The sequence below is a fragment of the Pantherophis guttatus genome, chromosome 14, assembly GCF_059756535.1.
Source record: "Pantherophis guttatus breed Tessera chromosome 14, ASM5975653v1, whole genome shotgun sequence".
NCBI lineage: Eukaryota > Metazoa > Chordata > Lepidosauria > Squamata > Colubridae > Pantherophis > Pantherophis guttatus.
In genome coordinates, this window is record NC_142076.1 from 1,177,035 (window position 1) to 1,196,323 (window position 19,289).

General features: G+C 42.8%; 1 protein-coding gene across 2 annotated transcripts in view; it reads right to left on the minus strand.

Moving 5' to 3' along the window:
• PDPK1 (3-phosphoinositide dependent protein kinase 1) overlaps positions 1-19,289 on the minus strand; it is a 57,507-nt gene that overhangs the window by 17,998 nt on the left and 20,220 nt on the right. For both annotated transcript variants that reach the window (XM_034420646.3, XM_034420647.3), the window contains exons 2-5: positions 10,068-10,292; positions 9,476-9,518; positions 9,077-9,214; positions 7,835-7,979 (exon numbers count right to left, since the gene is read on the minus strand). In XM_034420646.3, the coding sequence (XP_034276537.1) occupies positions 7,835-7,979; positions 9,077-9,214; positions 9,476-9,518; positions 10,068-10,292 (551 nt within the window). The remainder of the gene's footprint in view (positions 1-7,834; positions 7,980-9,076; positions 9,215-9,475; positions 9,519-10,067; positions 10,293-19,289) is intronic.

A 19,289-nucleotide genomic window follows, 5' to 3' on the forward strand; every position in this document is an offset into this window, starting at 1 on the left:
AGAGGTCAACCTCGAGGCGCCTTGTTTGTGGGGTGCCGCAAGGATTGGTCCTCTCGCCCCTCCTGTTCAACATTTATGTGAAGCTGTGGGTGAGATCATCAGTGGTTTGGGGGTGAAGTTCCATCAGTACGCTGATGATACTCAGTTGTAAATCTCTACCCCGGACCACCCCAATGATGCCCTTGACGTGATGTCCCAGTGCCTGGAGGCCGTGCGGATCTGGATGGGGAGAAACAGGCTCAGACTCAACCCCTCCAAGACCGAGTGGCTGCGGTTTCCGGCATTCCATTATAGCCAGCTGGTTCCATCACTGATTATTGGGGGTGAGATCTTAGCCCCTTCAGAGAGGGCTTGTAACTTGGGTGTCCTCCTGGATGCACGGCTGTCTCTAGAAGATCATGTGACGGCTGTGGCCAAGGGGGCTTTTTATCAGGTTCGCCTGATTCACCAGTTGCGTCCCTTTCTGGATCGGGACTCCTTGCGCACTGTCACTCATGCCCTCGACACTTCCCGTCTGGACTACTATAACGCTCTCTACATGGGGCTCCCCTTGAAGAGCACCCGGAGGCTCCAACTGGTCCAGAATGCGGCCGCGTGGGTGATTATGGGAGTGACACGGCACTCCCATGTAACACCTCTCCTGCACGAGCTGCACTGGCTCCCGGTGGTCTTCCGGGTGCGATTCAAGGTGTTGGTTACCATCTTTAGAGCGCTCCATGGCTTAGGACCTGGGTACTTACGAGATCGCTACCGATAGCCTCCCACTGGCCAGTGCGCTCCCACAGAGTGGGACTCCTCAGGGTACCGTCGGTCAAACAATGTCAACTGGCGACACCCAGGGGGAGAGCCTTCTCTGGGGGGGGGGCACTCGTCCTCTGGAATGGATTGCCCCCGGAGATACGGATGATCCCTGACTTGCGAACCTTTTGCCGTGCCCTCAAGACGTTATTGTTCCAACAAGCTGGGTTGGCCTAAACATTAATTTTAATGGGTTGTTTTTGTTTTAATGACGTCGGGGCCAAATTATTTAATATGTTTTTAAATTGTTTTTAAATTTTATATGGGTATTTGTTTTATCTTTGGCTGTGCACCGCCCTGAGTCCTTCGGGAGAAGGGCGGTATAAAAATTAGATTAAATAAATAAAATAAATAAATAAATTGTAAGGTTCTACTTACAAGAACCTTGATTACAAGATAAAGTTAAGATTGAGATGGTATTCAAACTATGTAACATGAAGACCTTCATGAAAGATTTCTGAGACTTTTTAAAAAGTTTTAAATTATTGCAAGTTCTCTCAGCTGAAGACCAGCAAATCCTGGAATACATTTCAAGTAACACTGTACTTCTCAATGCAGTTCTCAAACAAGAGAAATATGCATTTGTGCCACTAGGGGGCGCTGCAGGGAAAAGGCTTGTGTACCTCGGGACAGTTGAGTAATGGATGGTATACAGTAGAGGAGTGTTTCTGTCCTCCTCTCAGGCCTTAACTGACAGATTTATTTATTTATTTTATTTATTTATTTATTATATTTCTATACCACCTTTGTCCCGTAGGACTCAAGGCGGTGTACAGTCAAGAAAAATATAGACACACAAACATCATAAAATTGCTAATTAAAATTATTACTTAGTTTGGTCAATTAAATAAAACCCAGAATTAGATCACATTTAAAAAATCATTCACATGTTCATATGTTTAGCCCCGCCTGTTGGAACATCAGGGTCTTGAGGGCACAGCGGAAAGCACAGAGATCAGGGATATTCCGTATCTCCGGGGGCAGTTCATTCCAAAGGGTTGGAGCCCCCACAGAGAAGGCCCTCCCCCTGGGAGTCGCCAGTCGGCATAATTTGACTGACGGTACCCTGAGTAGTCCCTCCCTGTGAGAACAAACTGGTCGGTGGGAGGCTATTGGTGGCAAAAGACGGTCTCGTAGGTACCCAGGTCCTAAGCCATGGAGCGCTTTAAAGGTGATAACTAACACCTTGAATCGCACCCGGAAGACCACCGGGAGCCAGTGCAGCTCGCGTAGGAGAGGTGTTGCATGGGCGTAACGAGCTGCACCCATAATCACCTGCGCGGCTACGTTCTGGACCAGTTGGAGCCTCCGGGTGCTTTTCAAGGGGAGCCCCATGTAGAGAGCATTACAGTAGTCCATACGGGAGGTAACTAGGGCATGAGTGACCGTGCGCAAGGCGGCCCGATCCAGAAAGGGACGCAACTGGCGGATCAGGCGAACCTGATAAAAGGCACCCCTGGCCACGGCCGTCAAATGATCTTCTAAAGATAGCCGTGAATCCAGGAGGACACCCAAGTTGCAGGCCCTCTCTGTGGGGAGCAAGATCTCATCCCCTATTGTCAGTGATGGTACCAGCTGACTATACCGGGACGCCGGAAGCCACAGCCACTCGGTCTTGGAGGGGCTGAGTCTGAGCTTGTTTCTCCCCATCCAGATCCGCACGGCCTCCAGGCAATGGGACATCACAGCAACGGCATCATTGGGGTGGTCTGGGGTGGAGATGTATAGCTGTGTGTCATCAGCATACTAATGAACACTCACCCCGAAACCACGGATGATCTCGCCTAGCGGTTTTACATAAATGTTGAACAGAAGGGGTGAGAGGACTGACCCTTGCGGCACTCCACAAATAAGGTGCCTCGAGGCCGACCTCTGCCCCCCTGCCAACACAAACTGCAAACGGACAGAGAGGAAGGAGGAGAACCACCGAAGCACGGTGCCCCCTATTCCTAACCCCTCCAGCCGGTGCAGTAAGATAGCATGGTCGATGGTATCAAAAGCCGCTGAGAGATCTAATAGGACCAGGATAGAGGAGCAACCTCTGTCCCGAGCCCTCCAGAGATCATCCACCAATGCGACCAATGCCGTTTCCGTGCTGTATCGTGACCTGAAGCCCGACTGGAACGGATCCAGATAGACAACTTCATCCAGGTATCGGGGTAGTTGTCGCGCTACCACACTCTCAACAACCTTCGCAACAAAGCGAAGATTGGAGACTGGACGACAATTTGATAATATAGCCGGGTCCAGGGAAGGCTTCTTGAGGAGGGGCTTCACAACCGCCTCTTTCAAGGCAGTGGGAAAGACACCCTCACTCAGAGAAGCATTTATAATCCCCTGGAGCCAGCCTCGTGTAACCTCCCGGGAGGCCAGTACCAACCAGGAGGGACACGGGTCCAATAAACATGTGGCAGCGTTAAGCTTGCCCAGAATCCTGTCCACGTCCTCAGGAGTCACAGAGTCAAACTCTTCCCAGATAACGCTCTCAAGACCTGCCCCTGTCTCCTCCCCTGGATCTACCCAATCGGAGTCCAGGCCTCCCCGAATCTGAGCAACTTTATCATGCAGGAATTGTACAAAATCCTCAGCTCGACCCTTTAAGGGATCTTCCCGTACCCCCACCTGAAGTAGGGAGCGGGTCACCCTAAACAGCGCTGCTGGGTGGTTCTCTGCAGATGCAATAAGAGCGGAGAAGTAGCTAGACTTCGCCACTCTTATCGCCACTAGGTAGGTCTTAATATAAGATCTCACCTGTGTTCGGTCAGATTCAGATCGGCTTGTCCTCCAATCGCTCTCCAGGCATCTTTTCCGACGCTTCATCTCTCTCAGCTCCTCGGAAAACCAAGGAACTAGACGAGATCGGCATCGGGTCAGAGGCCGCAAAGGCACAACGCGGTCCAAGGCCCCAGTAGCTGCCCTGTCCCAGGCGACCACCAGGTCCTCAGTCGAGTCATGAGCCAGAGTCTCAGGAAATGGCCCAAGCTCCATCAGGAACCTTTCGGGGTCCATCAGGCGCCTGGGATGGAACCATTTGGTTGGTTCCGTCTCCCTGCAGTGGGTGGAAGTGACTCGAAAGTCCATGTGAAGGAGAGAATGATCAGACCATGACAAGGGCTTGATGTCTATATCCCCTATTCTTACATCATTCAGCCACTGATCAGACACAAAAATCAAGTCCAGAGTGTGATTCCCCAAGTGGGTGGGGCCTTGAACTACCTGGGTCAGGTCCATGGCCGTCATGGAAGCCATGAACTCCCGAGCCGTCTCTGACATCTCACCAGCGGATGGCAGGTTAAAATCCCCCATAACAATAAGTCTGGGGGTTTCCACCGCCACCCCGGCTATAATGTCGAGCAGCTCAGGCAGGACCGCTGTTACGTGGCAGGGAGCCAGGTACGCAATCAGTAGGCCCATCTGAATCCCCCGACCCCACTTCACAAGGAGGGACTCACATCCAACTACCTGAGGAACAGTGGCGTCCCTCGGGCAAAGATTTTCTCTAATGATTGCTGCCACTCCCCCACCCCTTCCCTGAGTCCTTGGCTGATGGAATGCACGGAAACCTGGCGGGCACATTTCCACAAGGGGAACTCCTCCCTCCTGGCCTAACCAGGTCTCCGTAATCCCTGCCAGGTCAGCACCCCCCTCTGAAATAAGATCATGAATGAGGGGGGCTTTATTTACCACTGACCTGGCATTACATAACATCAGCCGTAGACCCAGGGTCTGAGACTCTGAACAACCCGGGAAACAAGCAGTGCTTTGGGGGTCGGAGTGGGCAATCGCTCATAAATAACGAGTGCGCACTCCCGAAACATAATATGGCCCCCTGCAGCCGTCGTATCTGCCCCTCCCACTTACTATACTAATGCCCATCGCTTCATCCCCCTGCATCCTTGTCAGATTTCTGTCCCCATCCTCCCCACCGTGATCATCAGACCCATTACCCCTTTCAGTGGATTTATGGATCCCCCCAGATCCATTCCCACAATCCCTCCCAGAACCCCTTAAAAGATAAGAGGGTAAGTCTGCCTCACAAATTAGTTTCTCTTTTGTAACCCTTAAAAGGTTCCTATTAATGTTCTCCACCATCACAGCACCTATATAGTTCACCTATAGTTTGGTCAGTGATTTGGTGTTTCTTTTCCTCCTCTCAGTAAAATGGTGAGACCAACTTCTGGAGTTTGGAAACATTTCCACGGTGCAACTTTTGCTGAGAGCAAAGCTGCAATTTGCAAATATTGTGAGAAGAAATATTCTTTTCCAAATAATAATAATAATAATAATAATAATAATAATAATAATAATAATAATAATAATAATAATAATAATAATAATTTTATTTCTATACCGCCCTTCTCCCGAAGGACTCAGGGCGGTGTACAGCCAATTTAAAAACACAAGACACAACAATAATTAAAAATTAAAATAATTAAATAGATTTGGCCGATTTAAAACCCCAAAAATAAAATACCCCAATTTAAAATTATTATATTGACAGCCCTGCCTGGCTACAAGGATGACAAAATACATCCTTGCATTCCAGAGATGCCCTAAACACATTAAAAAATACTTTATGGAATTAAATGATGAGAACCAGAATGAAAGTGCAAGTAGCTTTTCCTTCCAGAATTCTAATTCAGAAACACTTTTTCTGCTGCTTCTGGATGATCACAAAGTGTTTTTTCACCAGCATCTTCAAGTAAGGAAGTGTTGCAAACCACTGCCTCACCAAAATACAAGAAGAAAAATGCACAGAATAAAGTAGTGACACTGAAGCTCCGTTGGGGTGGAGTGATGATCTCCTTTGAAAGTTTGCTAAACAATAAAGCTCTTCAAGCACAGAAATAATTGAGGATCTTAAAATTCCCAGAAATATAAGGAAGACTGTGCTTGATGAGGACGTTTTCGGGTTCGGCTGCAGAACTCCCTACAGATTTTAACACCCATTTTTTCAGCAATCCATGCATCTGAATCAGACACTGCACTTTTGTCAGAAATTCCTAACCATGTGGCTATGATAAAAACATATGTTTTTGAAAACCTAAGTGCATCTCTGCTGAAAAAAGTAAAGTGAAAGGTTTTATTAAGAAACAGGGAGAATTTTGTTGCCATCCAATACATGCTACTGCAAATCTACTGGATCCAAGATTTAAAGGCAACAGTGTGAGTGATGGGAATGCAGCTGCTGCATTTGATTGGATTACGAAACAAGCTCCGCACTTAGGACTTGATGTTGGAAAAGTACTTTGAAATGTTGCAGAATATAGAACATCTTCAGGGATTTGGGCCAGGAATTCATTCTGGGATCCTGCAAAATATATCCCTCCTGCAACATGGTGGCAAAGTCTCTGCACCACACAACCTCTGACACCTCACTTACTGCAGATTCCTGCATGTTCTGCTATATGTGGAAGAATCTGGTCTATGTTTTATAATATTCATACCAAATCAAGGAACAAACTGATCTGTGAAAGGGTAGAAAAGGGCTTGTTTCAATCTGTGCTAACCTAAAAGTTTTTAGAACTCCATGAGAAAAATGACAACAAGGAAGAAGAAAAGAAACAGAAGATGATAGCAGAAGATCAGAAAATGAGATAGAATAAACTGGAGGAATATGTTATGCCTTCTTCTGTTTCTTTTTTCTTTTTAAAACACCATTCAAAAGGTAAAACTTCTATGGAGCTTAAATATTGAGGTGGACCATAACTTTATTTGCTACTGATGCTAAGGGGCAACTCTGATTATTATTTTTTATGTTGATGGTTTCTTGCTTTGTTTTTTGTTGTTGCCTTTGAGGGAAAAGGGGGTGGTTACTTGTTTTATTGCAAGCATAATACCTTTATGCTTTTGCATTTCATGCAATCAGTAAAACTACTCCACACTGAACTTTTTTTTTCAATTTTTCCAAGATTTCTATTTTTTCCAGAAAAAAAAAACAGGGGAAAAAACAGGGTTTTTTCTCATGGTTTCAAAATTTTCGGAAATTTTACATCTCTACTCTGGAATCCTTGGTGCTCTTCAGGGCCGGATTTAGATGAAAAGAGGCCCTAGGCTATTCCACTTATGAGGCCCTTTCACCTATAGTGAAAGTGTAATTTTAATTTTGCTAACAATTTGAATGTAGGCCCCTCTTGATCTTGAGGCCCTAGGCTGAAGCCTAGTTAGCCTATAGGAAAATCCGGCCCTGGTGCTCTTTGAGCTTGGTTGTTTTCTTGCAGACGTTTCATTACCCAAACTAGGATCATCAGTGCTAGTGCTAATTTCTGGATGGTCTTCAAGGGCAGCCCCATGTCAGGAAAGTTGCAGTGATCTATCTAGGACTGCCACTGAATCATAGCTTCATAAAGTTCATGTGTCTTACAGAAATACATGAAATTTGAATTAACCTCAGCTTTTTTTGATTGTTTCATTTATTTCATAGACTAAATCATCCATCGGAGAATTTGGGGAACAGGGAAGAGTTATTAGGAGATGGCAGAAAAGGGAGGGAGAGAGGGAGGAATTCACAAGAAAGAGTTAAGACAAAAAACCTGAACTGTGAATGTGGCCAATGAGCTATGTATCCTTGTCTATCATTTCATTTGCAATGGTTGAACAAGCTCTGTAATTCAGGGCAGAGCTAGCTCCCCAGAGGACTAAGGATGCAGGGATAAACCCAGCATCCTGCAAGTTCCATATTGACTGCAGCCACACAAGCACTCTGGGCATGGGACAAATAAAAGTGAGACAAACCCTTTAAGTACATGTTTCCTTTCTTGTAGTGGGCAAGCAGAAAAAGCCAAAGAGATCAGTCTTCAAGAAAGCCAAGGCAATGCAGAGACCCTTCCAATATTTTTGCCCCACTCAGCTTCAAAAGCATGGATGTTCCTGTTGGCAAAGGTGATGCTGAACCGGAAGAGAAAGTTCAAAGCCTCAACCAGCAGCGGCTGGGAAGGTGGCTCCCAAAGGCCTTTTGCTTATACAGTCACACGGTAGAGAAATAACCCACGACAGATGAATTAATCAGGAGGTGCATCGATTCAAAATACATTACCTATGGATAATTCCCTTTCCGTGCAAGTACTCTAATGCAGCCACAATTTCAGCAGTATAAAACCTCGTACATGTCTCATCAAATGAACCAATCTTTCGGATGTATTTTAGAAGCTCTCCATTTTTAGCATAACTGAGACCAAAATCTGAATGCCAAGTTAAGAATTATTTCTACTGGGTGATCTAGACAACACAAGCATGTATTTGGAGACAAGGCTAAAGAGAAAGCCATGAGATTGGAAAGAGGATGGCCCAGGGGGCACAACTGATAGAGAGGAAAGATTTTTTCCTCTCTACCAAAAGTCTTTAAGGCTCTTTCCTTGAGTTAGGTTTCTAAACTAGGTATTAATTAGAGCTACTCCTCGATTTAGGACCATAACTGGGCCCGGAATTTCCATTGTAAGCATTGAAGTCATAAGTAAAGTCAGATCCAAATTTTAGGACAATTTTTACAGTGGTTGTTAAGCAACCACTGGTAGTACAGTGGTCTAAAGCACCCTGTTATTAACACAGCTGTCTGCAATCACTGTAAGTTCGAAGCTCACCAGGCTCAAGGTTGACTCAGCCTTCCATCCTTTCTAAGGTAGGTTAAATGAGGACCCAGTTTGTGGGGGCAATAAGCTGACTTTGTATAAATATACAAAAGTATGAAGGCTATTGCTTAACGCATTGTAAGCCGCCCTGAGTCTCCGGAGAAGGGTGGCATATAAATCAAATTAAATAAATAAATTAAAAAATGTAATCGTTAAGAAAATCATGCGGTCACTAAGCAAACCCAGCTTTCCCAATGGGCATTTTTTCATGGAAATCAGCAAAAAGAGTCACAAATACAATCATGTGACCATAGGCGGCTGCAACCAGTTGTAAATATGAGCTGCTCGCCTGGCAGTTGAATTGCAATCCCATGACAATGGGTTGATTTGACAGTTTGTAAGTCACTATTTCCAAGGCTTTTGTAACTCTGAACCATGGTTATGCGGTCATATGTTGAACTATATATGAAGCAGATATTTTAGTTTTTTAATATTCTCCATGACAGAACTGGTGCTCTCCGTTTTCTGCAATTCAGTCAGAGGTGGCTCCGAAATCTTAGGATGCCCATCCTGCCCTTGAAACCATCAAGAAGCTGATGAGATTCAGCATTCAGCACACACACTTGGAATTCCAGTTCAGTTTCAACCACAGACACCCTTCCATTTTTGGCCACAATTTTTACTGCCAAGTCAAACACAGAAAAGGATACAGAGCTTTTCTTCATCTTGAAATGTGAAGTAGAGCTTCACAAAGAAAGGGTGATCCAGGCGGGACATCACATCTCTCTCCCTGGTCACGTAGGGGACCTTATTCTCTTTAATGATATGACGCTTCTCTAGAATTTTAACTTTTAAACAACAGACAAATTACTAGACATTTGGACCTCGATCAATGAACCCCTCTCTCTCTGCTTTGATCAAGTACAATAGTCACACCTTACAGCAGATGTGACTTACAGCAGCGGTCTCCAACCTTGGCCACTTTAAGCTTGGTGGACTTCAACTCCCAGAATTCCCCAGCCAGCTTTGGTTTAAAGTGGCCAAGGTTGGAGACCCCTGACTTAGAGGGTCATCAACAAACTACAACCCAAGAAGCAAGTGATACTCACTGGCATATTCTCGGGAAGTGGTCAATTCTCTGGCCAGGACAACCTGTTTTTAAGGGAAAGAGAAATCTGGTTACATTCGGAGCATGTGACAAGCACTTGCTGGCAAGACTGGGGTATACATTCTTGTAGAGCCAGGTGTTCTCTATCTGGAGGCTGTCATAATCAGGGCCAACAAAAGGGTTAAGCTAAGGCCTTGCTGAAGTTTGCATGGTGAGGTTTAGCATCTAGAGGGCATCAGTAGTGCAAGCCTGAAATGCCATGCTTACAAAATGATTATGGAAACGTATCAAGTTAATTCAGCCAGTTGCTCCCCAGACTGCTTAGCCGGTCTTACCAGGTGTTTCTCAAGAGTGTTTTGCATGCTCAGAGAGACAAGATCCACAATCTTATAGGGATTTGTGGCAATCAGGTGTCTGAAGAAAATGCAACGCTTTGGAAAGTCTGTCTAATGTGGTGAAGATCAGGCACTCAATGACCTAAGCAGACTTGTCACCAAGTGCAAAGGCCAGGAGAAAAGCAGCGACAACAGCAGCAGCACACCCGATCCGGCCCTTTGCCTTAGCACTGACAAGCAGCTGCCGCAGATACTCACTGTGGAAAAAGATCCTTCCCCGAGAATCTTCCCAAACTTAAAGTCCTCTGGGCGTTTCTTTCGAGGCTGTGGAGGCTGTTGCAAGGTGCTCTCCATATTCAGTTCCTGTCTGCTGCCACAGGCAGCAGCAACAGGTTGAAGGCTGGAATCCACCTGGTTCCTCACCATTGATGGAGATGAGCAGGAACATAAGACCACACTGGACTGGATAGGAACAGCATCATACTGCAAAGTAGAAAGCACACTCAATGTTGTGACCCTTAATCGATCAACCGTCACAAGACAAAAATGGCCAGATCACGAAACGCGGCCTATAAGAAACCTTGCAGGCGCTGGCTGTCATTTCGCACAAGCTCCCACGGCCTAAATGGCAAGAGCTCAAGTCAGAGGTGATCTCATAGCATCCTGCCTAGTTTTGGACCCTGAAATGTCCTTCTCTTGCTTAGGGTTCCAGTGGGGCACCCAGTGTCCTCCCTCGTCTTCCTCCCTTTCTTTCATTGTCTGCCAACGGAAACTCTGCTTTCTATAGGATACTGAGCAGGCTCGGTCCTCTGTGTTGACCAGACAGTTTGTGTTGGACCAGACCAGAAACTCAATGCTTCGCTTTTCAGCAGTCATACTTGAGTCCCAACCAGTGGTGGGATTCAATTTTTTTAACAACCGGTTCTGTGGGCGTGGCTTAGTTGGGGTGTGTGGCTTGGTGGTCATGTGACTGGGTGGGCGTGGCTATGTGCATAGGGACTACTCAGAGGGCTGAAAAAAGTCATTTCTGACTGGTCCTCGCACTTATGACCATCCTCACATTTATGCCCGTTACGACATTCTTAACAACCGTGTCAGTCATTTTACCACTACTTCTCTTCACCACGGTGACAAGATAGGGCGTAAAACGTAAAATGTGAGGATAGTCATAAGTTCAAGGACTGGTCAAAAGTGGGAGGACCGGTCAAAAATAACTTTTTCGTCCTTCTGACTAGTCCATTTGCACATAGGGACTATTCAGAGGGCTGAAAAAAGTCATTTCTGACTGATCCTCACATTTTTGACCGGTCCTCGCACTTATGACGGGAGTAGGGCGGTATACAAATTTAATAAAACCTAAACCTAAACCTAAACCTATGACCTTCCTCACATTTATGCCCGTTGCGGCATTCTTAACAACTGTGTCAGTCATTTCACCACTACTTGTCCTCACCATGGTGACAAGATAGGGCACAAAACGTAAAATGTGAGGACAGTCGTAAGTTCGAGGACTGGTCAAAAGTGCGAGGACCAGTCAAAAATAACTTTTTCAGCCCTTTCAGTAGTCCATATGCACAAAAGGACTACCCAGAGGGCTGAAAAAAGTGATTTCTGACAGGTCTTCGCACTTTTAACCGGTCCTCACCCTTATGACTGGTCATCATTTATGCCCATTGTAGCATTCTTAACAACCATGTCACTCATTTCACAACTCCTTCTCTTCACCATGGTCATAAGATAGGGCAAAAAACGTAAAATGTGAGGACAGTCGTAAGTTCGAGGAGTGGTCAAAAGTGCGAGGACCAGTCAAAAATAACTTTTTCACCCCTCTGAGTAATCCATATGCACAAAAGGATACAGCAATAGAGAGGGATGAAGGAAGGAGAAGAGAGATGGAAGAAAGAAGGAGAGAGAGGGAAGGAAGAGAAGGGAGGAAGGAAGGGAAGGGAAATTAGAGTAGGACTGAGGGTAAGAGAGGGAGGAAGAGAGGAGGAGAAGGAGAAAGAAGAGGAAGTAGGGAGGAGAAGAAGAGGGTGAGGAAGAGAAAGTAAGAAGGAAAGAAGAGAGAGAGGTGGTAGGTTTGAGGAGAAAGATTGCTGTACAGTAAAAAAGATGAAATGGAAGAAAGGCAACCCCAAACAAATATAAAGATATTAAGATAAAGAATGAATTGTTAAACTTTAAAGAATAAAAGAGAACAAATATGAATTAATAACAATAATTAGAAACACACATACAAACATATAATTTATTTTCTTTGAACAGAGTATTTGGCCGGTTCACAAATTTAAACAGTGTTTAGTCATTTCAATTAAATTTACAATTTCTATATTTCCTTTTTGCCATATTTATTCCTTATCTATTTTTTAAAAAAACAATATTACCCTTCATCCTCATCTCTAATCTTAATTAAATTCAAATTTTCCCTTCTATTCTATATTATACCCCTTCCCATTGTCATCTATTTTTATATCCATCCTCACATTGGTTAATTATGAAATATTACAGTTGTTTAATATAAATTCAACATTTCAATATAAATCAATTAGTTATATAACTACCTTTTTGTATATTAATCAATATGAACATGAATATTCCAATTATTTCCATGCAATCCAATTTCTTACAAAACAATTAATTATATTTACCAACAATAATAAACCAAATAATTTCCCCCATATATTCCTCCAAACCACAACTTAACCATTTCTGCTTTCAACACAATATACAATTAATAGTATCTCAATTATAACAATTCCCTAGTTAAATAGAGCTTTTTTTCTTTTGTGTTTTAAAATCTTGAACTCTCCTCTTTTTCCCTAAATTTCCCATTGTTTGCACTTACCTTTTTTGGTGAGGAAAAAGAAAAGAAATCTGCCTGCCTAATTTTCCAACGTTGCAGCAACAGCAAAGCCAACAGCCTGCTTTACTTTCAGTTTTATTTTTCAGCATAGCTAGGGGGGGAAAATCTGCTCCAGCAAGCACCATAGCCCTGAGCAAAACAGCTGAGAGCAAATCAGCTGAGAGTCGGGAGGCCGATCTAATCAAGGGCTAATTAGCCTATGCTGAAGCTCCGCGGGCCAATAAAATTACAAAAAAACACTGAACCGTTTGTTAAATTGTTGGCTCGCCCGCCCCTCGCCCACTACTATTTATTGGCAATAAATAGTGGTGCGGAGGGGCGGGGCGAGCCAGCAATTTAACAAACGGTTTGGCCGAACCCCCTAGAACTGGCAGAATTCCACCACTGGTCCCAACCCTGCCTATACTGAGTCACTACATTTCCTGCTAAAAGGAGTGATTGGCTAAAAGATTCTGCCACACCAACAGCTGAGGGTGCTGGGCAGTTTGGCTGACCACAAGAGGCTTCTAAGGCATGGATTTGCAAACTCAAGTAGCAGCAGCAGCAGCAGGAGGAAGAGGAGGGAAGGACCAAAGACTCTGCAGTCATGACGGGCAGGACTAAACCCCATTCAATATGGAAGCCAGAGTTTAGCAAGAGAACATGGGGATCATTTGTGCTATTTTACATCCAGCGGCCAGGTGTGGCCTTGAACATTTTTAACAATGGGTGGCATCCCAAATGGCAAGAGTGTCACAGGGATGCAAAGTAGCTCTCTAAAGGAGGCTGCCTAGCCTAAACTGAGCAGGGGGTTGGACTAGAAAACCTCCAAGGTCCCTTCCAACTCTGTTATTCTGTGTCTGTGTGTGCGTGTGTGTGTGTGTGTATGCGCGCGCGCACACACACACACACGGTGATAGCTTGGTACTCATTGTTAATTGGTTCCTGGAGTTGTGATGAATACCAAACAATTTTTCCCATAAAAAATAAAGTAGTAAGTCAGAAGACAGTGACAAGTTTTAGCTTGTACGTTGAGTACCAAACAAACTATGAATACTGAGGCAAAATTTTTGTGTCAAAATTATTGTGTACCAAATTCGATGAGTTTCAAAGCAATTGAGTACCAAGGCACCACTGTACATATATACATACATACACAATAATTGCTTTATTTTTAAAATACTTTTCCTTAATTCTTCTGTCGAATTGCCATATCTTTTTCTGATCACCTTCTTTTCTGGGCTTATACCTAACCTCTCAGAATTATTTACTATATTTCAGCAAACGGATGGCCTTTCCCGCCCAGACAAATCCAGAGAGCCTGGAAACCATAAAAACAGCCCACAACCCTCATTATCCTGCAGAATCTGCAGCACTTCATGCAGACAGGCAGAAAGCACAACATTGACCTCAGCCCACAAGAAAGACTTCAGAATTTGACAGGTCTTGGATTTTCCAGAAGGGCAACCTGGCAAGTCTCACTGCCTCCATGCATAGCTGCTTTCTTCCCTGTCCCCACTGCAGTGGAATCACACTTGAAATAGAGCTTGGGTTCAGCCCTGCAGTGTAGGACAGCTCATTCAGCCTCCTAATGCAGCTTCACAAAGCATGTGAGCCAGAAGGCTCATAGAGGTGTCTGCATAGACCAAGATATAAAGGTGACCCCAACGCACGTGGCTGCATACGCAGGCCCTGGAGCCCAAAAGCAGGAGAAAAACCTCTGGAATCTAATACAGGAGAGCAATCAACCAAAGATTTTTTTTGGGGGGGGGAGGGGGGCCAAGAACAGTTTCTCAAACGCTCCAATTAGAGATCTGCCTCTTTCATAAATGGAGGGAGGAGACCATGGCCAGAAGGCAACATGCCAATAGCTATTTATAATAGCCCCAAATAGCCTGACCAGGGACGGGGCTTTCGGCAGCTTCCCATACCGAGATAGTTAATTGAAGCCTTGCTTTCCATTTTTGCCTGGCAAAATCCGGTTTAGTCTGCACTCAATGAAAACTTCTTCTTCAAAATGCAGCCACGTTGTTTCTAGAAGATTTTCTTCTAGTCTGGCTCAGACTGAACAACTGGATTTACTTGGATCCAGGGTGGATAAAAATCAATGATTTTTTTAAAAAAATAAAAAAAATCAGATTTTATTGAAATCGGATTTTTTTAAATAAAATGCTTTTTGAGGAAAATATATTACCATCCAAAGGTTATTCCATCATGAAATAAAGATTAGTTTTTTAATTATGTAGAATAAGGCTGTATATGTTTAATTTTTTTGGTAAATAAATTCCATTAATCCATTCACAATGTCATGCTCTTCCAGAGGTTTTTGTAAGATTATTGGGCAGTTTCTCTGCCTACAAGATATTATCACAGATGCTTGGTTTACTTTTGCAGTTCTCAAAACTGAATTTGACTCAGCAGAGATTACATTCCTCTTCTTCACAGCAAAAATGTTATAACATGAACAGAGTTGAGAAAAAGACCTTAATCCTATTGTTCTACAAACCTATGAATACAGAATCAACCCCTTCAGTGCTAAGTTTCAAGAAGTTCAGTGAATAGAATAGAAACAATATTTTTCTGATTGTTTGGAGTGGAATAGATCTGCACAAGAAGGAAGTGAAACTAAGTGTGAGGAGGAAGGGGCAAGCAGACAAGCAGTACAAAATGAAAGTGAAACTTTCTGAGCACAATACTGCACAGCCACAGACAGACAAGTCTTTGGATCTTTTTGTGTGTATGACCTGAGGTTTATCACATTCTTTCCTTGGAGGAAAAAACCTATAATGACAGCAGGCTGTAAAAGAGACCCAGTTTGGCAATATTTTAATGAAGTTCCTTTACCTATCGGTAAGGCAGGCATGCGTGCAAACTGCAAACACTGCAACAAAGAAATGCAAGGCCTGGTGGCCTGAATGAGGCAACATCATGAGAAGTGCTGTGATGAAGATGACCAAAGAAACACATTTGAACAGGCAGGATCTTCAGGTTGGTAAACATTTTTATTGAATCATATTTCTAAAGACTGCCTTGAACTGTCATGTTTGAGCAAAATTATATTTCTTATTATTACTGCATGTTACTGTCATTTGGTACAGTTATGAAGAAAAGCAAATATTCCTTTTGGGGCAGTGCTGTGTACAATAAGCAGAAATTATATAAACAATAAAATAACAGCATTGACTTTTTTGTTTAGGGGAATTCATGGATTCCGGAAACTATCCACCTTCAAGATCACCATCCTCCTGTTCTACAGTTTCAGAGTTATCCACCCAGGATAGTGCTTCATTAGCATTATCATCAGACACCCACAGCCACATATCACTATCACCTAAAAGAAAGAAAAAACCCTTCCCTCCTGGAACCACCATAGATAAGTTTGTGATAAAAACTAGCAGATTAGAAAAAGAGTTGATGAAAAAATTGCCCAGTTTGTTTATGCAACAAACTCTTCTTTCCGTCTGACTGAGAACCCACATTTCATTAATATGGTTCAGTCACTGAGACCAGGATACAGTCCACCCAGCAGAGCAGATGTTGCAGGGAAACTGCTGGATAAAGTGTATGACAGAGAAATGGAGCAACGTGTAACAGCTCTGGAGGGTAGAATTGTTAACCTAAGTATTGATGGGTGGAGTAATGTCCACAATGATCCTATTGTATGTGCTTGTATAACAACAGAAGAAGGGAAAGTCTTCCTTGCACAAACAATTGATACGTCAGGAAATGCACACACAGCAGAATACTTACAAGAAGTGGCAGTAAAAGCTATAATAACATGTGAACAAAAATTCAAATGTCTAGTACGCAGTTTGGTCACAGACAATGCTGCAAATGAAATTTAGAAGAGCAGGAAGGGAATACAAAGCTAATAACATATGGTTGCAGTGCTCATTTGCTGCACCTCTTAGCCAAAGATTTAAGTGTTCCAGAAATAAAGACTAATGTTGTTGAAATTGCTAAATACTTCCGTAACAATCATTTTGCTGCAGTAGCTCTGAAAAGGATGGGTGGAACCAAGCTAACGCTCCCACAAGATGTTAGATGGAACTCTGTGGTGGACTGTTTTGAGCAGTATATCAAGAACTGGCCTATTCTGATGACAGTTTGTGAAGAAAATCGAGCTAAAATAGATGGCACTGTCACGGCCAAAATCCTCAACATTGGGTTTAAGAGAAATGTTGAACATATGCTGAGCATCCTGAAACCCATCTCTGAAGCTTTAAACAAAATTCAGAAAAATAGCTGTTTATTGCTGATGCTGTTGAAATTTGGAAGGAACTGAGTGAACACTTAAAAACAGAACTACACATGGACAGAATTAAATCACAAGCATTAAAAAAGCGAATGGGACAAGTACTGTCTCCAGCTCATTTTTTGGCAAATATTGTCAATATCCAGTATCAGGGTCAAAACTTAAGTGCTGAGGAAGAGGAGTTAGCTATGACATGGGTATCCAGCAATCATCCATCTGTAATGCCAACTATAATAAACTTCAAAGCTAAGGGGGAACCATTCAAGAAATATATGTTTGCTGAAGATATTTTAAAGAAAGTTACACCAGTGAACTGGTGGAAGTCACTTAAGCACTTGGATTTAGAGACTGTTCAAGTAATGATTTCACTTTTAACAGAAATAGCTTCTTCTGCAGGTGTTAAAAGAATATTCTCTTCCTTTGGACTCATTCGTTCTAAATTGAGAAATCGTTTGGGACCTGATAAAGCAGGAAAGCTTGTTTTTCTTTTCCAGATTATGGACAAAGAAGAAGATGAAGATGACGAGTGAGATACAGAGGACAGTATTTAAGCTTTTCATGTGTAGGCTGGGCTGACAGTCTAAGTTTCTTAAAATATATATATATTTTTTTAGCCAAATTAGTTAACAAACATGGATGTTTGTTTAAGCAAATAACATATGCTGTAATGTTATTGTTTCAGTTGAATAAATCTATTTAAATTGTTATTATTAAGGTAATGATTATTTTTCTCCTTCCTAAGTACAACAGAAAAGTTGTCCAAATATGAATGATTAACCTATTAAACTGGGGATAAAAAAACTATGAAAAGTTGTTATTCTAAAAATCTTCATCTATTTGCATATTAAAGTTATACCAGCAAGAATTAGTCTTTATGTAGAAAACTATGATTTAAATCAAGCCTTACTGACTAGTGATTTAAATCAGTTTGATTTAAATCAAATCCACCCTGCTTGGATCTTAGGAATTTATTTCAAAAAACCTACCTGATTCAGAGCCACATATAATATAGGTATGACAGATACACCCCCCATTTGCTATTTAAGAAAAAGACAAACAACTTCAACTAAGTTGGCTCATTTAATCATTTAGACGACTATTGCCCATTACCAGAATGGGTTCCAGAAATTAAAAAGATCCATATGAGAGAGCTTTCTCCTCTCGATAACCAACTAGAAATGTCCCCAGGGATGTTGTGAAGTGCTCTGACAACTAAGTTACTATTCTTCTCTTCTTTTTCTGCAATTCAGTTGAGACCTTTGCTAGGCTAGAGTGGAGGTTTCTCAAATACATTTCTCGAGAAGTTACAAAAAAAAGTTCTTGTGTACTAAATAAAATCAAGGTGAATATGTATATTTATGTTTGATCCAAAATTCAAGGTTGACTCAGCCTTCCATCCTTTCTAAGGTAGGTAAATTGAGGACCGAGTTTGTGGGGGCAATAAGCTGACTTTGTATAAATATACAAAAGTATGAAGGCTATTGCTTAACGCATTGTAAGCCGCCCTGAGTCTCCGGAGAAGGGCGGTATATAAATCAATTTTTTTTTAAAAAATTGTCTATGCCCCTCTTTCACTTAAAGTATACATTGCCCAATTAAAACAAACACTCAAAACAAGAATGGGCTGGGGACAAAAAAGCTTCCCAAAATAAACTTAATATTTTTTATTAATAAAGAAGCAACCTGAATTAACTTCTGAATGGGGAAACCAAAGGGGAAGGGGGACTTCTTTCCTTTGCATCATCGTTCCTTAACTCTGTGGCTCTCACTAAGTAAATGATGCCCAGAGCTACCAAAAGCTGGCCATTCCTAGCCTAGAATATTGTGCCTATAGCATCCTAGGTAGTTTTTGTAGCCAGATGGCAGGCAATGCTAAGATTTGTTTATTTAGGCTTTTTTGCCACTCCAATCAGTCAGATTCTGGATGGCTTACAATTACAATTCCTACATTCAGAAATTCAGGTTAAGGGAACATCAACATATAAGCCACTAAAGACAATAAAATAATACAAATCAGAAAGCCTGTCTGAACACTCGGGCACCACTTACTTCCCTTGATATAATCACAATTCTATCCTACCTCAAAAAGCCCTGCAGAAGACCCAGGTGCCGGATATTAATGGGGAAGGGGCTGTCCTAATCTCCAGGATGTTCCAGAGCAGGAACTGCCATCAGCGTGACTCCATCTTGGGATTCCTTATACACTACATCCGTAGGGAGAGGTACATCACAGCTTCCCTCAAGCACCTCAACAGACAGCCAGAACAGTCCCCCCAAAACAGTCATCTCAGAAACACCCAGGCCCTAAAAGGGTTTTTTTTTTTTTAGAAAAAAACACTTTGAATTTCCCACGATATCCCACCAGTGATGTCAGATGACTACA